The sequence below is a fragment of the Sycon ciliatum genome, chromosome 2, assembly GCF_964019385.1.
Source record: "Sycon ciliatum chromosome 2, ocSycCili1.1, whole genome shotgun sequence".
In the NCBI taxonomy this organism is placed as follows: Eukaryota; Metazoa; Porifera; class Calcarea; order Leucosolenida; family Sycettidae; genus Sycon; species Sycon ciliatum.
The window spans coordinates 3,497,817-3,520,545 of record NC_088644.1 but is presented as its reverse complement, the minus strand read 5'-3'; the positions used below and the strand labels follow the sequence as shown (position 1 = coordinate 3,520,545).

Sequence of the window (22,729 nt, the reverse complement as noted above, 5' to 3'; positions counted from 1 at the left end):
CGCTTGCATAGAAGCCAGGCTTCTACGCGCGACAGGCTTATATGCATTTGACCCGTTTGATTTTCAGGCTTCTATCCGCGATGTGCTTGTATGGAAACCCGGCTTTTATCCGCGACTTTACGGTATGTGGCCTAGGTGTACGTGCGAATATGGTGTGATGTGTGACGCTTAAGGTATGCGGTGCATGCAAGAGCACGCGTTGTCAGAGTGTGAGGATCCGCTGTCTTCGTCTTGGTCATGTGTTCTGTACGTATTGGTCCCTGATTGGTTGTCCCGAATTGTCGTCGCTTTATCATCGCTTGTTCTTTGTTATTTCTTCGTGTCTTTCTCCCGTTGTCTTTTCGTTGAGTCCTGTTTTCGCCATTCTCCTTCTCCGCCATTACCATAATTGTGAGAAGTAGTAAGAAGCTAACAGAGCGTTGCACTGTTGTGTGGCAGAGGCCAGGGGAGAAGGTATTCTCACTTCAAAAGCATCACCCCTACTCATATCATCCATCCATCAAAATAGCAGACTACAAGAGTAAAACAATGCAAGAAGAGCCAAAGAAGTGCAGTGACTAGAATTTAACTCACGGAAATAGCCTTCGTGGACAATGTTCTCCTGTCTTCTTGTCATCAGCTTGTTGACTCTGGCAGCAGACGCAGTCATTTCCTCACCAGTACTGTCGTTGCAAATCCGATAGTCAGTGGATTTCAAATGCGGTGAATGCGGTGTGATTGTTATTATGTCTGCTCGGTAAGCAAACATGTGGCCTGTACCTTGGTACAGATTTTCATTAACCCGAAATGAAACAGGTTTAGTGATTTTCCGGCTTGGCAGGCTTCTTTCACCTGCATAGAAGGAAGACAACACAAGCTACATCAGCAAATAGTGAGCAGTTTCAAAATTGCGAACAAAAGGATGAGCTGAATCGACATATGTAACGGCTTTATTTTAACAATGTGATAACAATATGGAGAACGAAAAATGTGATGGACAATGATGAAATTACTTCGATCTAGCATTTTTGTTCTTCAGTACAACGTTTTCTTCCTGATGAGAGTTGGATGCTTCTTGAAGCTTCATTATATCCATTTATGTTGTTGGGCAGCAGCCCAACTGAAATACCACTTCTCAGAGTACATAATGCGCTGCTTGACCTCTCTAGCACTGAGTTTGAGAGTGATAGAGAGCGATCAAACGGAGCAGTGAGCCCATACAATGAGCGAGTGAAGAAGCAGCTGCTCTGATCGCACCACGCAATGAAATCAGGGGCGTAGCACCCGCTACGACTGGTACGACCATGGCTGTACCACTTTTCGAAAAGTGTGGTCCGTCCGGAACGTGCAAGACCGTAATAAAAAAATCAGGATCCATCGATGCATATGCGCATCAGACTTTGACCTTTTTCTAGACTCGTAGATCTGTTATTCATCTGAAGTCGGACTGAGTCTACTGTACTTGACTCGACTGCATGCACACTGCGCCAGAAGTGTGTGTGAAGTGTGCCAGAAGTCCCCAGAACGCAGGATTTTGTGTCTTTTTTACAACATTTTCACGGGGAGGTCCCCCGGACCCCTCCAACACGGCCTTCGGCCGCACCCACCTTCGGTCGTACCACTTCCAAAACCCCTCCTACGCCCCTGGAAATGATTCCGATTTCAAAACTTCTTGTTCAACCTGCGCAAAGCCCAGATTCGGATTCTGAAGACCATGCATTCTTTAGAAGTCTGCTGTCCGACGTAAGCCTCGCGGCTAAGGAAAGTCAACGGGACTTGCTAGCCGCTGCCGTTCAGTGGTGACACGAGTACCCATCAGAGAAAATGGAATCAGTTAGGATGTGCCTTTACTCTTCATTTTGCGGAGTTCTGGATGATGGAGGGGAAACCAGGGAGTTACGAGAGAGCTTGGAAGCTCAGGGCCCTACGCTATGCATTTTTTGCCTTGATGACCTAGGCAAAAAAAGCAAAGTAAATTTTTCTTTAACCGCAATCAGTAATACAAGCTGGATCGACATTTGTGTACACTGTATTCATGTATTGTAAAACTGTGGAGACAATGTGCAATAAAATGATGAAAAATGTGAAGAAATTGTGTAGAGAAAGAAAGGGATTCAAACAAGTTTTCGTACAACACTCATCAGGAATCGTCGTTGTACTAAAGGACACTGAAACAAAAATTGAACTATTATAGAAAATCTAAGTTAGAGAAATAACACTAAGAGCAACAACAGTGAAATTTACAAGTGTGAATTTTAACAATCAAAGCGAGAAATGAACAAAGGAGAAAGGAAGGAAAGACAACGTGATAACACATAACAGCAGTACATTAAACCTAGAACATTAACGGCCAAGCTTGGCCGCACTAAACACGACACGTTACTTGAACAATTTCAACCCAATTATACTATCTTTCTGTACACACAAATTAGGCTTGTACAGACGCTGATAGATAGCTTCCAACACTTTTAACTGTAGTCCATAACCATGACGACCACGGCACAATACAGTGAACGAAGAGTCGGAATACGCACCGCAACAATCAGGACTAGCCAGCAGATGATTGTACACTGAAGACTTGCTACCACGAAACCTACGCACAACACTAACACTCTCACCGGCACTCTCACCACCACTCCCATCACCGCTCTCCGACTCACTGCTCCCTCCGCCGTCCGTTCCATCCTCCGCTTCCTCTGTACTCTCTCTGTCTCGTCCATACCGCCTGACCGGGTCCATTGAACTCAACTCGGCCGTCCCCCTGCTATCACGTCCCTCCTTTCGCCCTCGTCCGCTGAGTGCGTAGCTTCTGTTGTAGTTGGCTGTTGATCGTCTTGGTCTTTCAATTATGGGCTTGGATGGTGGATTAGTTGTAGTTGCTGTAGATTGCGTTGTTGGTGTTGGCGTGGGAGTTACTGATATGCAAGGTGGGTCTTTTTGAGTCGGCATTTGTAGTGTTAATGCAGCTGTCAGTGTTGCTCGCGGTCTGCCACTGGCAAGCTCCACCGCCGCAAGAACCGATGGCGGAGGATCAGGAGGAGGCAGTGGGACCGGGACCGCAAGCGGCACCGCCCCAGCCAAAGCCGCCGGGGGCACTGACGAGGGAACCACCGACGGCCGGAGCAAAGGCGGCGACACAAGCCGACCCGATGAGCCACCACGCCCATTCTCCTCCACCACCGCCACCAACGACGGCGGAGCAAGCACAGTCCGAGAGCCAGGATCCGCGGGTTGTGTAGGCAACGGCTGTGTGGTTAATGGTTGTTTTCTAGGTCGCCCTCGCTTCGGTCTTTGTTGTTGTGCGCAAGGTGGAAGTATGTGACGTGGTGTGTGTTGTTTGATGCGTGCGTTCAGGTGCTGAACAGTCCTACCAACATACCGACTAGCGCATTGTCGGCATTCAAAGTTGTAAATAAGATGACTAAGGTGAAGGGCTGGTAGGACATCCTTCCGCACCGTAAACGCACGCATCGTCGTAAAATCTGACACAAAGTGTACTGCATAGTATTGTAGCATGGCTACTTTATGACACGTAATTTGTATACGCATAAATAGTACACCGTAGGAATGCATGGATAGGCTGTGCGCATACTCGCACTGCCTTGTCTTCTTCTTCTCCTTGTGTGAGACAATGAACGAATATTGATAACTACTTACGTAACAACAAGTATGTGCAGAGAGTGCTGAGACTGAGAGTATACGAGTTACAATGGTGGCAGCGGAAAAATAGTCGTCGGTTTTGTCCTCAGCTGGGAAGACGCCTCCGCAGGAGAGACAAGTTGCAGAGTCGACAAGTTCCAGAGAGTCTGAGACCAGTTCCAGCTACTCGGGAGACCAGCCCACAGACTAAGTTCTAATTTACTAGTATTGGTCATTCTATCCTTCGTCTCGTTTTCCATTCTTTACTTCTTGACTGATCGTTCGCTGTGCATGAGTAACAGTTTTGTTTGGTGTAAAAAGGGCTAGAATTTTCACTACAATTATTTTTGCACATAGTTCTACGTGGACGTGGGTGTGCGTGCATACTTACAGCTGCCCTGGCCTTGGTCTTGTACTTGTTGTAGTACTACTGTACTAGATTGTGCATGCATGCACCTGCATATGACGTAACTCCATATGTACAATGCAGTACTTACTACTTGTGTAGCTAGCTAGCTAGACCTATACGCACTACGTAGCTTGACACATCACGGATTCACGGTACGGGCCGCGCCGGCGGGTAGGCCGCGAGTGACATTTGCATTGCAGGGTTTTTTTTGTAGAATTTTTTTTAAATTTTAAATTTTGTTTAAATTTTGAACTTGATCTCGAACGCAAGATGGGCAAGTCGAAAAAGCAGACACGGTCACCTAGTCCATTGTCATTCGAGATGTATGACAAGCCTGCCAGTGCCTCAGCCTTACCGAGACCAATCCTGTTACCCGAAGTATTTGGTCGTGCTGGAAATGAAGATTTTTCGGCCTACCTCAAACATTTTAACGATGCATGCCACCTGAACGGGTACAGTGAGGAACAAAAACTATTGTTATTACCCACAAGACTCGTAGGCACGTCCCATGAACTGCTGGAGACCATTCTCCTATCTGATGCAGACATTTCGTTTCATGACACCGTTGAAGCGCTCCGCAGTCGCCTGGAGCCACCACAGCAGGCCCAAATGCACGAAGCAGCTTTACGCCAGCGCCTGAAACTCGCCCATGAAACGCAGTATGCATATGCCATGGAGCTCCGCCGCCTTGCTGCCAAAGCATATCCAGGCCAACAGGGCCCGTTACTAGAATCGATGCTGCTGCAAATTTTCATCGATGGTCAGCCAACAAAAGATATGCGCCTGGCTCTGTCGTCGCCACGACCAGCAAGCATTGAACTGGCGGTCCAAAAAGCAATTGAGGTCTCGGCAATCTACGCCAGGGAACAGAGCCGGATGCCTGTAGAGTCTCACTTCGCTCAGGCTGTACATGTAACTGGTGACTACGATGGCTCGGCCTGCGCCGCGTTGCCGTTCCGCAGCCAGCCACCTGGCCCATCACCAGCTGTACACCGTGCTTCTGTTGCCAAGGCAAGTGCGTATGACGCTGGAGAGCGTGATCGACTGGCCCAAGTGCTTGAGAAGTTTGATTCAAGAATGTCAGATCTTGAAAAGAGACTCGGTCGTTTAGAAATAATTGTCGCTCCGCAAACACCAGTCACTGCAGGAGCAAGTCCCGATGGCCAGTCTCGTGTCAGTGGACGTGGTCGTGGACGGGGACGGGCGTATGGTCGTGGTGGTCGCGATGAACCGCCGATTTGTTTTGGGTGTGGACAACCTGGCCACTTTGCTGTTGATTGCCCACACAACCCTTGGCGCTCGGGAAACTGAGTACGACTGGTGGTGTGGGACAACTACCAGTCGTCCACGAGGAGCCATCAGATGAGGCGCGAATCGAAGCTGTATCATCTGTCGTCCCTACCCTAGACCTCAATGTTGAAGGCAAGAGCGTAACTGCACTAATTGATTCTGGTTCATGTGTTTCTTTGTTGCATGAACAAACATTATTGTCCACGTATGGTGATGTGCCTTTGCAAGCTGCCCCCCGTTTGTGTGCGGTGAATGGTGAGGGACTTCGGGTTCTGGGTGCTGTAGATATCGAATGCTGCATTGGAGGGTGCTCATTTTTGCATGCATTTGTAGTGTCCCCTGATATCCGCCGTGATATGATCTTGGGATCTGATTTCTTGTTTGACCATGGAGCATTACTGAACATTGCTCAAGGCACCTTAACTTTTAAAGACCTGTCAGTCCCGTTAGGAGTGAAAGCTACCAGTTTTGGTCCATCGGAACCTAGTACGGCCGTTGCGGAGGACCCGGCGCCAGTATCTGACTCTTGTGTTAGTGATAGTAATTCTCAGGAAGACCTGAGCACGTACTCTTCTCGTGTCACTGTTGGTCGTGCATTAACTCTGCCTGCCGGCCATGTAGTGTTGGTGCCGTGCATGTCTGTGCAAGAGGCACCTGTAACTGTGGACTGTGTTGCTGATCCACTTGACTCATTCTTGACAAAGTTTCCAGATGTGTCTGTGACCCCCGGTGTGGTTACGGTTGGACCTGACAGGTCCCGTGTGGTAGTTGTGTTGGAAAATCACTCTGACCACCCAGTGCTTCTTGCTAAAGATGTTAACATTGCCGAGTTATCTCCTGTACCCGAGGACTTCATTGTCGAGGATAATGATCCTACTGTTTCGTCCGTTGCGGATACGCCACCGCTTGTGCTATCCCCTGAACGTGCCGAGGTAATCCGTACATATGTTGACTCTCAGAGTCATCTGTCAGTACCTGAGAAGAGCACACTTACAGAGATTCTCCGGGAGAATCATGACTTGTTTATCTTGCAGGAGGGTGATTTTGGTCATTGTGATGTTTTCCCACATCGTATTAGTACTGGTGAGACAAAGCCAGTTAAGCAGCCTACGCGTCGTGTACCCTACCACCGCCGGCAGGCTTTACAAGCTTTGCTGGATGATCTGTTGGCCCGTGGTATAATCACAGAGTCTATTAGTCCCTGGGCGTCACCCATAGTTCTCGTTCCAAAGAAGGACGGATCTCTTCGATTGTGTATCGACTACCGCAAGTTGAACAGTGTTACGGAGCCTGATGCGTACCCCATCCCACGAGTTGATGACATGCTAGACTCACTCTCCGGCTGTTCCTGGTTCACTTGCCTGGATTTAGCTTCAGGTTATTGGCAGATCGCTATGGACGAGGAAGATAAGGCCAAGACTGCCTTTACCACACCGTTGGGTTTGTTCGAGTTCTCCGTGATGCCAATGGGATGTCGAAATGGTCCGGCAACTTTCCAGCGTGTGATGGAAGCGGTGCTTCATGGCTTATGCAATGTGCCGACCCAGCCATTCTGTCGCGTTTTCTTCGACGATGTGCTGAATGCCAGTTCTACCTTGCCTGGACAGCTCCAGATCCTCAAGTCGGTGTTTGACCGCGTTCGTGCTGCTGGACTGATGTTCAACTTGAAGAAATGTTCGTTCTTCCAACGGAAAGTGCTCTTCCTCGGTCATCAGGTTTCGGCTGACGGATTGGCTCCGGATCCGGCCAAAGTTGAAGCTATCGAGCAGTGGGCTGTACCGAAGTCGGTGAGAGATGTACGTGTGTTTCTGGGTTACGCTGGGTACTACCGTCGGTTCATCCGTGGCTTTGCTCAGCGCTCTGCACCCCTGACTGCTCTATCAGGGAAGAATGCCAGCTTTATGTGGACAAAGAGTTGTGATGCGGCATTCACCTCTCTGAAACGGTCACTGACAACAGCCCCCGTGTTGGCGTATCCCGACTTTTCTGTTTCGTCTGGCGGCTTTATTTTGGACACTGACGCTAGCAAGGTGGCCATTGGAGCTGTCCTCAGCCAAATGCAAGATGGCGAGGAACGCCCCATTGCGTTCGGCAGCCGGGTCTTGACGAAGGCAGAGAGGAATTATGATGCCTCAGACCGGGAAACGCTTGCCCTTGTCCATTTCGCGAATCAGTTCCGGCACTATTTGCTTGGCCGGAATTTTATTGCTCGCACAGACAACACTGCCCTCACCGCACTGATGTCCGTGAAGGAACCACGCGGTCGAAAAGCTCGATGGGTGGAGCAACTCGCTGAGTACACCTTCACTACTGTTCACCGGCCGGGTCGGCAGCACTTGAATGCAGATGGTCTGTCGCGTTCCTTGTTGCCGGAGGTGCAACCCTCCCATCTCGAGACTCCCGCAAATCAGCCAGAGCAAGCTAGTTCCTCTGCCACAACGGCGTCTGTGGAGGTCGCCACTCCTGTACTAGCTGGTCTCTCCGCACCTGAGTTGGCCGCTTCCCAAGCTGTGGATGTTGATCTATCAGTGGTCTTGTCATGGTACAATGCAGTGAGTGGAAAATTTGTGCGTCCTCCTGAAGATTTAATTTCTGGCACTAGTCGTACCATGCGTTTGTTCTGGGCGAATGCCGAGCAGCTAAGTCTCATTGACAGCGTTCTGTACATATCACCTCCATTTTCCGATCATGATCATGTCGGTACTGCACCCCGTCTTGTCGTCCCATTTGTGCTTCAACGCAAAGCTTTGCTGGCTGTTCATGCTCTTCCGTCTTGTAATCATCCTGGTGTAGATAAAACATTAGCTCAAGCGCGGCTACGTTTTTTCTGGTTTGGAATGGCATCAGATGTTCAGGAGTTTGTGGCGTGTTGTGTCACTTGTGCACAGATTAGGCTCAAGTCTGATGCCCAGCGTGCTCCGCTCCAGCCAATGTATGCCGGCTACCCATTTCAGCTCGTAGCCCTCGACATCGTCGGTCCATTGCCAGAGACACCCCGTGGTAATCGATATCTGTTGGTTATGGCTGATTACTTCACTCGGTGGGCAGAAGCTTTTCCACTCCAATCCGTTACTGCAGAAGCTGTCGCTGTGGCTGTTGTCAATGGCTGGATAGCACGGTTTGGATCCCCTGAGCAACTGCATTCCGACCAGGGTCCGCAGTTTGAGTCTAAGTTTTTTGCTGAATTATGTCGTCTGCTGGGTATTCACAAGACCCGTACTACTCCCTACCATCCGGAAGGTGACGGACTTGTAGAGCGGCTCAATCGCACTTTGCTCGGTCTACTCCGTGCGCACATCACCCCTACATCTATTGAGTGGGATGCTACCTTCTCTCTTGTCTTGCTTTCGTACCGTTCTGCTGTCCATGCGTCCACGGGTCACAGTCCTGCCAAGTTGTTGTACGGCACTGAATTGCGTTTGCCGGCAGATGTTGTGTTTGGTTTGCCACAACCAGCGTCTCTTGAATCCACTAGTTACGTTCGCCATTTACAGTTTGCGTTGCGTGTTGTACATGCTCAAGCTCGAGAGCTCGCTGATCTGTCCCATGAGCACCAGGAAGAACATTACAACCGCCGAACCAAGGGTGCGCCATTAGCTGCTGGCCAGTTTGTTTACGTAAAGGATGCTGTCATTCACCCTGGTGAACACCGCAAATTCCACCGCCCTTGGCGTGGTCCATTTCGTATTGTGTCCGTCTTTGGATCAACGTCCTACGTTGTCGATGTTGATGGTCGCCATAAGACGCTGCATTTCAACCGCTTGAAACTCGCTTACCTGCCGTCGCCATCTGCGTCCCTGCCGCTGGAGGATCCAGTACCTGCTGCTCCAGTGATGCCTCAGTATGTCCCACATGCCCTCGACAGCGACCATAGTCCGCTGTCGTCTACGCTCCCGCAGTCAACCAGAGCCCATCTTGCTCGCAATGCTGGACTGCCTGCTCGGTTTACTGATTTTGCTATGTCCTGAGTTATTTTATTTTTTATGTTTCTGTTTTCTTTCTCTATTCACGAGGGCGTGAATCTTTGGTAGGAGGAGGATAGTGTAGCATGGCTACTTTATGACACGTAATTTGTATACGCATAAATAGTACACCGTAGGAATGCATGGATAGGCTGTGCGCATACTCGCACTGCCTTGTCTTCTTCTTCTCCTTGTGTGAGACAATGAACGAATATTGATAACTACTTACGTAACAACAAGTATGTGCAGAGAGTGCTGAGACTGAGAGTATACGAGTTACAGTATGTTCGACGAACAACGGACTTGACTGCACTACAAACTTTAGTTGACTCCTGTCCTTTCCAAGGCAAACATAAATAGACGGGACAACGAGCAGGACCAAACAAAGGAGCCTTAGTAGTTTGTTCGACTTTCAACAACTTCTGCAGCAAAAACTCAGGGTACCCGTTCTTAACGAAAACTGACCGGAGAAAGTCAAGCTCTTCCTGCAGCTTACAGGACGAACAAATACGCTTCGCACGGTCTACAAGGTTACGCACTAAGTTTACTTTATATTGAGACGAACAATAAGAGTCATATACAATGTACTGACCAGTAAACGTCGGCTTACGATAAACGGTTGTCAGAACGTCACTACTCGTTTTTTCCACCAGCACATCCAGAAATGACAACTTGTTGGACTGTTCATGCTCACATGTGAAACGAAGGGCAGGGTGAATACCATTTAACACGTCCAGAAACTCGTTACTACGCTCCTCATTATTAAAATATGTGAATGAGTCGTCCACGAAACGTACATAAAGGTCAGGCCACAATGAATCATCAATCTTCGACTCACAGTAACCGACAAACACGTTTGCCAATACTGGACCAAGGGGCGAACCCATCGCGACACCATCGACTTGTTTGTACATGACATTGTTGAACGAAAACTCAACTCCAGTTGTGACCAGCAACAACAATCGTCTAAACGCTCTTTCAGATATCCAAGGAGTGTCAATGTCATTATTACGGTACAAAACATCCATGCAGATGTCAACAGTTTCTTCAATCGGCACATTAGTAAATAAACTGACGACGTCAAACGAACACATGTGTGCGTTGGGTGGTACAGGCTTGTTGCGGAGCTTTTCGACGAAATCAAAACTGTCTTTTACAGTGCGCTCGCAATAGTGGTCCTGCACTGGTTGTAAGTAAATACACAGCCACTTGGAAATAGAATACTGAGGCGAGGCCGTCATAGAAAGGATGGGACGTACTGGACATGTGGGCTTGTGTATTTTTGGTAAGCCATATAGCCTAGGCCGGAGCGTGCCTGTCGGTTTTATGCGATCGAAATCATTGGAGAATATTTCTCCGTCGGCTTTCAGTTTCTTAAAGTAAGCTACTAGTTCTCTTTCTACTTTCTCTGTTCGATCAAAACTTTCAACCGGGCCGATGGTCTGGAACTTTGTCGTGTTTAGTGCGGCCAAGCTTGGCCGTTAATGTTCTAGGTTTAATGTACTGCTGTTATGTGTTATCACGTTGTCTTTCCTTCCTTTCTCCTTCATTTCTCGCTTTGATTGTTAAAATTCACACTTGTAAATTTCACTGTTGTTGCTCTTAGTGTTATTTCTCTAACTTAGATTTTCTATAATAGTTCAATTTTTGTTTCAGTGTCCTTTAGTACAACGACGATTCCTGATGAGTGTTGTACGAAAACTTGTTTGAATCCCTTTCTTTCTCTACACAATTTCTTCACATTTTTCATCGTTTTATTGCACATTGTCTCCACAGTTTTACAATACATGAATACAGTGTACACAAATGTCGATCCAGCTTGTATTACTGATTGCGGTTATCAAATTGTTGTTACTTCCGTTTGTTCAAATTTTTCTTTTCTCCTATTTTTTTCAAGACAACCGGGGATTCGAACCCGTACTATCGCCCTGCATGCATCCCCAATACACTTCGCATACATACTAATTCTTCCAAATTGCTTCACGTTATGATCTTGCATTTGAAAGCCCTATTTGAATATAGTGACCAGCTGTTTGTGGCCAGCCGTCTTTGATGGTACGGTACGGTACGGGACAGGTACGGTCGAGGGTAATACAACACCGTCTACCACCTTGATGACCTACACAAAACAGCATAGGGATGTTATAAATTTTTCAATTCTCCTATTTTTTTCAAGGCATAACCTGGGACTCGAACCCGCACAATCGCCCTACATGCATTACCCGATACACTTCGCATTCATAGTCATTCTTCCAAGTTGCTTCACGTTATGATCTTGCATTTGAAAGCCCTATTTGAATATTGTGGCCAGCTGTTTGTGGCCAGCTGTCTTTGATGGTACGGTACAGTACGGGACAGATACGGGATAGCGCCAGACGGAGGTCCGTCCGCCAAAAAAAAAAAAAAAGCACCAAATGAAAGCTGTGTGGACCCTGGCTAGCGCCAGACGTTACTGAAGTAACGTCTTCTGCATAGCTACGGGAATAAAATATTTCGAGAGAGAATTATGACTCCCTGGTGGAAACGAGTAAACGCCACCGTGGCGTCTCACGCAGCTTGAAAGCCGACTTGAACGACGGTGGCATCAAAAAGGTTCAGCTGAGTGTGATCAAAGAAGCTGAGACAAGGCTGAACAAGCTGAAAAGACGAGTCGAGAGAGATGACAACTCGAGGGTAGCAGATGACGGCAGCGACGCAGGGTAAATATGAGTCGAGCGAAAGCGACACAAAATTAACTCTCTGGTCATTCTGCCGACAGTTTCGCTTGTATAGATGCTGTAAGTAGGCTGAACTACCTTCGTCCAGTGGTTTCAAGTACAATCGATACACACTGTTCTTGACCTGCTCAAAGCGTATTCATATCCATCAAAATCCATCACAAAGTTTTTGTTTTCACTCACAAAGCAACTGTTCAGTACATGGGGTATCGGTCTACCGGAGCAATCACACTCACCACCATACTGGTTTTCCAGAAATGAGTAGAAGCAAAAACCACACTCGCAGCCACATAATAGATAAACAGCCGAAAACATCTAAATCAGTCAAAGAACCGCCAGCAAGCGGGAGAAGAGGACGCACAATCAAGTGAAACAGCATGGCCAGTGGTGAACATGGGTGACTGGGCAGCAGGGGAGCGCCTGAAAACAATGACTCTGTAGTAGTAGTGATAATGCATGGTGACACTCAGTGAGGCCTTGATAGAAGTTACTGCTAATTCCTTGACCTTTGGAATGACTGTTGCCGGTTCGAATCCCACAATTGCATGTGTTACCTTTTTGTGTCTTTTCCCATTTATGCCAATGATGTAATCATTACTCATTACTCTTTGTAGTAGACAGAGTAGTTACATGAGCTTCTCTGATTGGCTGTTGCTAGGCGCCAGTGCCTGGCCCTGGTATAAATGTTGTCTATAGCCCGACTATGTACACTATAAAGGGATGTAATTAGATCAAATGTACGATGGTTTTTATGTGCAGGGGCAGAAGGAGGGGAAACGGGCTACAAATGTGTATGGTACTAATTATTACATGCAGGGCCTAGGGGCAGCGGGGAAATGGGTCAAATATGGTTATGAAGTGTGTACGTACGAACTACTGCATGCAGGGCTAGGGGTAGGGGGTATTGGAGTGCGTATGAACTACTGCATGCAGGGGTAGGGGGTAATGGAGTGCGTATGAACTACTGCATGCAGGGGTAGGGGGTAATGGAATGTGTATCAATTACTGCATGCAGGGGTAGGGGGTAATGGAGTGTGTATGAACCATGCCGGGGTCGAGATCCAAATATGGGATGTGTATAACATAACGGCAGTGGTTTCTCCTCATTTCACTCTCTTTCTCTTCGGTCCTGATGGCGTCGTGAGCTGCTGCTGGCTACTGTTCAAGTACTGTAACTATGACCTTCTCTTCCCTCTTCTTCTATTCCTCCATTGTTGTATGAAACTATGTATAACATCAAGAAAGAGTGTCTTGTTGTAAATGTGTGAGTGCTTTGTTTGAGCTGGTTACGATTCAGTGACAACTCCCTACATTGCTAGCCGTGACCGCTCAACCGGGCTAGAGGAAAACACGCATTTCGGCCAAAAACCTTTCTATATCATTAAGTCCTGCCCCGCTGCCAGTCGGACCCAAGAATAGAGACAACAAGAAATTGTATGTAATAACCGGTGTATGTCATAATCATAAGCCACACACATCGGCATAGAATATCAAGACGAACAGCGGAAGACCCCCATGAAACCAGGGTGGGTGGGCGGGCAACTGCAACTACCACGAGGAAACACAAAGACCACAATGGCAGGTTCAACGGAATATCGCAGAACAAGAGCAAATGCACGAAAATATTTGTGAATGAAAAATAGGTTTTTTGCACTCTTTCGCTACGCTCAGCCGTGGAAAACAAAACTTTACGGAGGAAGTAACGCTCTCGTAAAATCCTGCGGATAAGCCTACCCACGTATAAACCCATGCTCCCGCATAAGCCCAGGCCATGTTCAAACATCACGACACTTCGTTGTACAAGCCCATGGGATCAGCTTCTGGATGAAAATCTCCCGGACACAGTAGGTACCAAGCTTCACTAGCAGATTGCCGGCAGGGGTGCACGGCGAGCACCCGTACGTCCCTCAAGCCACCAGAGCCGCAGTACTTGGACATGATCCAGGTGCTTACCCGCCAACAATGCTGAGAAGGCATTGGAGCCATACAGGATCTTATGATCAAGCATGACCACAGACTTGAAATACAGGGTCCGGCGTTGAATACTGAGACAGCGACGTCTCCTCCACAGAACACCACTCAGCCCCACCATTGCATTATTTTCGCTTTTTCATGATTTTTTACAATTGTGTTAGAGCACACAGCACTCGAACCAGTGACTAAATAACTCCGCGTCTCCGACCATAACTGCAGCGTTCCCGTGAGCCTGTTGGATTTCCGTCAGCCTGTTGAGATTATCTTCATCTCGTCACATGTGAGCCTGTGTGTTTCATCCGTATCGTGGCACAATTACACAGACACGATTTCCAACTCAGGCCGGTTCCGTTGCTCGAAGGGTTGGCGGTAAGAATTGCTACGCCGTCTGTGGCTGCATGGGAACTTGGCGAGTCGTCGTCTTTCTCCATAAATCCTGATCGTCACGCGAACAACAGCCACTATTGCCTAAAAACTACGACACAACAGTATCAAGCTCGCCCCAGCAGAAGGACACGAATGACGAGCGCTAAGACGGAGAAAGAGAGACAGGGTTAGCGAGAGCTGACTAGTGCAGGTACGCTGTCATCTCCTGAGGTAGTGGGCGAAGCAGCGAAGTGAAACGAAGGAAGATAGAACTTATTAGAAGGCATACGGTGGCACCAAAACCTATTGCCTGTCACATACTAAGTGCCATTTAGGGTTGACAGCTGTCAGCTGACAGCCTCAAAAATTTGAAAATCTGCTCAAAAAACTCTCGATCAGAACTCTGCGCACTCTCAAATGGAGCGCACAGTAAAAAACTCGGCGACGAAGAACGCTTCGTATCGACGCCCTGGACTGAATTCGGCACGTCCAACAAACGGAATCGTGTTCTCTGATATATTCTCTACGTGCTGGGTATGGTCGCGTTTAGTTGGAAGCTCAGTGCATCACCACTTTCGATTTTGAGACTTGGCCGATGGACTATTAGCGGAAGACCCGACATTGCTGCTATCACTAGCCTCAGACTCAGATGTTATCTCAGAGGGAGACTCTTCATCTTCCGACTCTGAACAGTCATCGGCCAGCTTGAGCCGCTTCGCAGCGGGTGATGACTTTTGTGATTACACCATCCTGTCGACATGGCTTGTGCACCTCGAGATATTCATCATCTTATCGCGAGATCAGAATGACAGGGTGCCCGTGATGGTGTGCTTCGTATGTGATGGACTCTTTGATCACAGGCTGTGAGTTTGGAATTTGCCACAATCATAATAATATTATTGTCAACTAAAACAGTTCTGGACATCATAGCTATTTTAGTGTTGGAATTTACTGGCATCCTCACTCTGAACTTCTGCGAGCTACTTCAGCATCCACTCCCTGCCAGGTTCGAGCTGTACGGAATGACCGTCGCCCGTGCTCTGCGAGCAGCTCTGGCATCCACAGCCATCGCAACAAGACGAAGGAACACCTAAGTCAACACTCGACACTACTTCAACCAGTACATCAAGCAAGAAGTTCAAGAAGAACTTGTTGCGCTGTTCACAGTGCGATCAAAAAATAGTTGCACGCCACAAATCGACCTTTTCTCGAAGAAAATAATTACGAAACCTCTAAGGGTCGTTTTCGTTGATTGCGGCCCAATTATATTATATGCGTGTTTTAGGACTGTTTTGATATTTTCTGTGTTGCCTATTCTGGAGTTACATGCATATGTGCATGCATCTCATTGACCCTGCGCGCTCCCAATTCTTCATTCAATTTGGCTTAAGCGAAGACTAGCGAAGCTTGCTTGGTGATGTCAACGCGAAAAAGCTGATAATAATATTGAGCCAGGGCCTAGAGAAACCACCCTGCTGCACTTTTTGGTGAAAATATGTTTCGCTCAAAATGTTGATACGGTATGGAAGGGTGCTCACACAACATTTCAAGTTCATCTGACCTGCCAAAATGGGCCTAATTACCTATTTTATGATAGCATAATATGCTACGTGATTTTGCAGCAAATGATATGTGCACCATTTTTCGTGTTCATTGTATGTCCACGATTCTTCGATTTACAGCCACAGCCCCTCTGAAATCAATCACGTTTGCCAGGAGACCCTGCTTTACCTGCTCCGTTGCTGGTAGCTGAGGTGCGTGCACAGCGGAATTGTCACCTGATTCTCGTCAGGCGAAATAGCACGTCCCAGTACATTTGAGATCAGCGGGAAAAAGATGACGACGTCCACTAATTTTGTATCTGTGCACACGAATCTGCTGTGTGTGTGACTCTGTGTGTCAGCTATGGCATCATCTCCTGTGGCTCCATGCCTAGCATGTACGTCTGAACCATCCTGCAAAGTTTGAATGACGTAGGTTGAGCGATCGCTCCGCGAAACATACTTTTTGAAATTCTCTCCATAGTATATCTTCCACCATTGAAATTTCGAATTTCTTGCTGAGAGGGGTGGCTTGCAACCTCGATATGGCTTGTTCCAGGCATACTTTGGAGCCATCCCCTGTTGAAGTAGTGGCGGGGATCTGCCCTGCAACTGCTACAACAAAAAATGATTCGATCTGAGAAAGGGTGAGACCGCGAATCTTGGTTGAATATTGAGTATTTCAAGCCTTTTCACGACGAAAATGGAGTTCTTTTTGGTGATGGACGTCGCGGCAAAGGACATGGTGTCCGACTTCTGGCGTCTGGTGAAGCCAGGGATCATTTGTCTAGTCAGGTCCTGCCGACCGTGTGCGTGTACTCGAGTCTTATCCTGAGCCGTTCTGCTCGATGTGGTAGATCGCAAACAATTTGATATCGCACAAATTGATCTCAGCATCGTGCGTACGGTATTATAATCAGAAAATCCCAAAGTGTCTCTGTGTGGCCGTCCTATGCCGCGAGAAACTCCAATCAGGCTCCTATGTCCTCTGCCTTCATGATTGAATGTCCACTTCGTTTGAACAACGAACACAACAATCGAGGACGGCTTTGCAATGAAAAATTCAGCTATACTGGAGCTGAAAAAAAGAAGAAAAAACTTGCTCAGGATAAGACTCGAGTACACGCATACTCTCCCAGCAGGTGAAACGCAATTTTTTGCGAAAAATGCGTGTCGCCGACTGACCAGTAATTTCGCCTGACGTGAGCTGTCGACAGAGGCATCACTATCAGTGTTTGAATTTCCCCGGTTTCAGGGCTTGACATCACTAGCAGCACTCGAACTACTTACTGTAACTCCAGTGCTGTATGTGTTCTTCTGAGGTGGTGTGGTGTCACGATCGGTGTCCACCTCGGAGTCTAAATCGACGACTCAAACGTGCTGACGCTTGATCCGTAAAATGTTCTCGTCCTGATCAAAGCACTTTCGCTGCCGCATCAGAAACTCCAGCGAGATTCGAACTGCTTTGCTGTAGCCATAGTCAATGTACATAAGCGGACACTTGAGAAGTACTCAACAATCACGTGGCAGCCTTTTGTTTTCATAGAAGATTGTCATCGACAAGAGGACAGCTCTTGTCAAAACAAAACAAAAACTGACAACCTGCGCTTCATGGAGCTTATTCATTTGTTTATACTTCTCCTTATACAAAAACTTCGTGACATTCTTTGAAGGCTGCGCACAGCTCTGGAATTGTTCCGTTTGACTTGGAATAACACTCGTGGCATTGTCTAACCTGTTTCCAAGATGTATACAAAGAAAAAGCAAGTGAGACGAATGAGATTGAGTTCATTCAGAATCTTTGTCGCTCGTGTCATTGTCACCTGACGACGCTGACCCCGCATTGCCAACAGTCACTGCTTCCCTCGCATTTCGTTCAGATTTTTTTCAGCTGCAGTGATGATATGACGCGGGACTCTGGCTACTTCTTCTTCATTTCCAGAGCTCTGTACGAATCGCTGCCAACTATATGCAGTCGTTCCAACCTGCGGCCTCCATTATGCCGTGAAACGAGTCGCTCAAGCACATCCACAAGCTTTGCATTTTCTCGGCAGGATAACCCTCCCAGCATTCTACAACTGCTTTGAGGAGGTCCCTGCGATTCCCCTTGGCGACTAAGGAGACGTCTGACTGGAGAGAGGCGAAGAAAGCCAGGTCGTTGACATTCCGATCCAGAGTCTGCGCTGGTTGCACTACGACTGAAATGTTTCATCTTGCCGTGCGAGAGGAACCGAAATTATTATGTTCTCACGCTGCGTGGATCTATGGGGCCGCGCACCGCAAGTACGAGCGTGGCCAGCTTCAATTCAGGGCAGCGAGTGTCGCGTGCCTCCGTGTTCCAGCCGCGAGCTCCACTTTGTCACAATGTCAATTTCGAGCAAGTAGGTGTTAGTTTTTTGTTTCCATTTGACTCGTGAGTTCCTGTCGGCAACATCCTCACACGCATGGCTTCCATGGAGAATCTGTTCGGGATCAACCAAAATTACCTCAACATGAATGTAGGTTGTCGATGACAGCCTTTGGCGTGGTTCGCTGAGCAGGTTCTTGCTCAAAACACCGTTGAAAAAGTCACGAAGTTTTAGTATACGGAGGAAGTACAACATCCCACGGCTCGAGGTAAGCCTGCCAATGGTGAGAATGAGATGAAGGTGGTAACCAACTACGCCTAATTAAAACTAGGCTTCAGTTCCCAACTCCAAACTCCAGAAACGGTCTCTTCACTACGATTTCAAATTAAAATTTACATTATCCTGATGATGGGCATTATCCTGATGATAGGCCAGGCCCGGTAATTTGGCGGCATGTAAATTTTAATTTGAAATCGCAGTGAAGAGACCGTTTCTGGAGTTTGGAGTTGAGAAGTGAAGTGTCCTAAGTGTGTAAGTGGCTGCGTTGGAGTTTAAATTTAAAAATGAGAGGGAAAAAAGAGAAGTACCTTTGAATCACGTGACTTTGAAACCTCGTAACTTGATTTTGATATTAAACGTCGTAGGGCAGCTTCTATAGTCCCTGGCTCATACAATACATGGTGCTTCAAACGGGTCGTGCAAGAGGTAAGATTATGGACCTCTTGTTTGGTCTCTGTCTGTGAATTTGGATTATCTTTACAGCTTAGACAGCCAGGTAAATCCAATGAATCAGTAGTGAATACAATTGTAGTACGCGATAGCAGGTAAACTCACGTGGATTGTACTGAATTTCCATATCTGTGCAGAGAATTTCGGTATCTGTTTCTTTCATCCTTGGCACCAACCGAAAAACACAGTTTCCATTGGGTAATCGCTGCTTTGGGATGTTGTGTTCTCCTTGCCGTGACAGACGTTTAGTCAGATATGGTGAGCCTCCTGCAAATGTTTGCTCTTCATACGCCGTCAGGTCGAAGTACTCTACCAGATCAAGGTTGCATTGTGGCAGCGAAATCATAACATCACCGGCTACTGTTCTGGCAGAGCAGTTCCCAACTGAAACATACCAACACAAAGTAGATGGTGAATTAGGGGAGATTTATTTTCATGATAGCCACATACGGTGATCATAGTCTGGCATTAGTGGGAAGCGATCATCCCTGGGCAATGCCTCATCTACATGTATGCAACAGATGAACAGAATTGGGATGAGTCATTCCCCCCTGGGGCATCCCAATGTTTCCAGGCACGGATTCAGTGGACTCCTCCTTGCCAACCTTACGGAGAAACAGAACCGTGCCGATTGCAAAATTAGTGGTGTGCCATGTTGAAACAGTCACTGCTGCTCTATAGACGATGTTCCAAAGCCGCCTAGCCGGCACTGAAAATTTGACTCATTCGCAGCTCTGGGGGGGGGGGGGGCAAATCCTGATCTCAACGTTGACGACTTGGCGTTCTTCCACAGCCTGAAGACAGACGTGTCAGTCGTGGTGAAGAAAACCAGAAAGGAGCTTCTGCAGGCTGTGGAAACATGCTGGCACGAGTACCCCGCTGCCAAGATGAGGAGCGTTTGGTTGTGTCTGTATGGCTCTTTCCATGGCATTCTGGGGAGTCTGAGCAGCAGAGACAACAATTACCAGCGAAGCCGTGGAGGTCATCAAGCTTACAGTTCGAGCGAAGAACTTGGCGATCTCCTCGATCAAATCGTGTCTGGGCAACTTGTAAAGGCTGCAGGACAAAAGCTGGCAGCGCTGGAGGCAAAAGCCAGCAAGGATGCCGACTCAATGTTATCAAGGAGTGAGTCGTCATCAAATTCAGATGAAGAATGAAGCTGGACTGCTTCGAACGAGCTGTGTGACATCTGTAAATATCTATCTCTCATATGTTGCTTTGCCACTTTGCAAAGCGTTTTGGTAGCCATAGAATGCTTTGGACTGAACTGTAAAAATGCAATGAAGTTTTGCTTGATGGAGGAAGTAATGTGTCTCCGCAGCCTCCTGCCCACACCAACCACACACCTTGCTCACAACACCCTGCCCAAACCAGCCATATACATGTTGCTTTTTTGTACTCTGCGCTAACATCACACTGCTAGCTCTGTCATTACCTCCACAGCCTCCTGCCTACAACATCCACAAACCTTGCTCACTACATCCTGCCCACACTAGCCACACATTCTGCGCTAACATTGCACTGCTAGCCCTGTCACTGCCTCTACAGCCGCCTGCCTACAGCCGCCTGCATACAACAACCACACACACTGCACACAGCCTCCTGCCTAAAATAACACCGCTAGCCCTCAGCCTATACAGCCCCAACATTCACACACAGCTTTTCATACAGCGCCGCAAGACCCACCCTCTCCTGGCATATATACTGGCATGGTCGGCACCCCATCCTCATGTTGCCTGATGATTGCGACATTCAAGCACGGTCAAAAATGTGTGGTGGAAGGGTACGTAAGTTAGGTGTCCGTGACTCTGGGAAAGGGAGGTGCCGTAGTCAGCGTGTCTTGCTAGGCTAGCCAGACCAAGCACAAACAGGACAAGGTCTTCCTCGCCATGGATATGGATCATTTTCAGCAGCTGGAAAACAGGTGCAGGTGTGCTGCCGGCAACGGGAAGTGTAGCCATTAGGGTGCAGCTAGCCATTACCTGTGTGCTGGTGGAGCTTTTATCCGCTCCCTGCACAGTACAAGTCAAGCCTCTGGCTCCAATTTGACTTTACCCTGTACCTCACGACCAAGGCAGTTAGGTATTCTAACTAGAAGGATTGAGCCGTCCGCACCAGTTGAAACGCTCAGATTTCAAAAGTGTGAGCTGCCAGATATTTACATCATTGTCTCCAAGAAAACTGCCAGATCTTTTTATTAGCATCCCTGCTAACTTACAATATTCAAATCACAATATCTCTTGAATGCTTTGTCGCAGAGACGTGGGACCAGCACCATTAGACTCGGCGCCCCAAACTCTATAGACCCTGAACTTTTCACTTTTCATCGGACTTCCTCTTTTTTAATTTTTTTAACATGGTATTTGGGAAGTGATGCGTTGGCATCCCAAGATTTTTTTATCCCTTATCCGCCAACGTGTACAAAAATTGTCGTATTTCAACGCTGCACTTCAAGTGCGAATTCAAACATCGTTGTAGGCATGGCGATAGTGGTTTGGTAGACAGCGCATGAGATCAGCAGTTTTCCAACGACGTATAGAAAGCAATAGGCTGCCAGTTACAAAGTTTGTCAAAATTTTATTACAAGTTGCCAAAGCTCTCCTTGCTCAACCAGTACGACGACGACAATGTGAAGATCGTTGCATTCAGTGAATCGGACGTCGAGGAGGGCACTCTCGACGACGAGAGTGAATCAGATGAGCGCGAACCTGATGTTGAGTACGAAGAGGACGAGTACTTCCCAGACACAACGGACAACGGGAACGGGTAGTTGGGAAGACAATTATTAAAGACGAAGAGACGGAGACCAAGACAAACGAAACGACTACATTATGGAAGAGAGAGCGAGATCGAGTGAGGGCGGCAAGATAAAGGGACTGGGTAGCTATGGCAAATATGGGCGCGCAAGTAGCTATCCAGGCCAACGGAACATAAGGTGACAAAAGGAGACAAAATGTGAGTACGAGGGTGCATGAAGGCCAGCTTGGAAAAGGTTGTACAACGTACAGGAGGAGGTACCTAACACTGATGAAAATTTATTTGGTTCGGATTCTGAATTTTCATCAGGTTCAGAGTCTGATGAAGACGTAGAGGACGTCGATGACAGTGACAGTGAAAACAGTACTAGCTGTGACGAGGATGGCGATCGCGAACGCAGCCCTCTGAGACAAACCGGTACAGTACCCCTTCCTGTATCACAAAGTCTTTTAATGGGCAGATAAGGGTTAAAGCGGAGCACATCATCCCATTGTGCACGGAAGAAGGGTGGAGGGGTGCGAGGGTTGTAGTGTCGTGCGAGTTTGCCAGGTGAGGCAGTGAAATGCAGCATATGCTGTAATAGGGCTTTTTGCCCTGTTTATCATTGAAGCTAGCCAGTGTATTCAGCGCTGCCTATGTTGTGTTGGTCTGTAAATAATTATTGACTGTGGCCCTCACCTTAATTTTCCTAGTCCGGAATGGGTTTTGTGGTTGTTTTGTTCCCTTCCCCAGTTGCCCTTCCTAGTGTCACCCTCCCCCCCCCCCCCCTCCAGATTCCCCACTTGATCACTGTCTATAATATTTCCTTGATATCTGCTAAGGATATTCCCCCATGGTTGCATTATGATGATGTAGGGTGAGGTGGGACCTTGAGACACCATTGGAGTTGAAAACACTAAGTGCAGACTGGCCAATCTCTCTTTCTCTTTATCCGGGTCAGAGCTTATGATTAATTGCAGGCCAGCTGCTTTTCCCAACACACCTGGTTTGATGCCTGCACGTGGAGTGTGCATTTGAT

General features: G+C 47.7%; 1 protein-coding gene across 1 annotated transcript in view; it reads right to left on the bottom strand.

The window, feature by feature from the left end:
- LOC135808288 (uncharacterized) overlaps positions 1-22,729 on the bottom strand; it is a 98,993-nt gene that overhangs the window by 50,993 nt on the left and 25,271 nt on the right. The window contains exons 9-10 of the mRNA XM_065321456.1: positions 19,060-19,338; positions 574-831 (exon numbers count right to left, since the gene is read on the bottom strand). Coding sequence (XP_065177528.1) covers positions 574-831; positions 19,060-19,338 — 537 coding nt within the window. The remainder of the gene's footprint in view (positions 1-573; positions 832-19,059; positions 19,339-22,729) is intronic.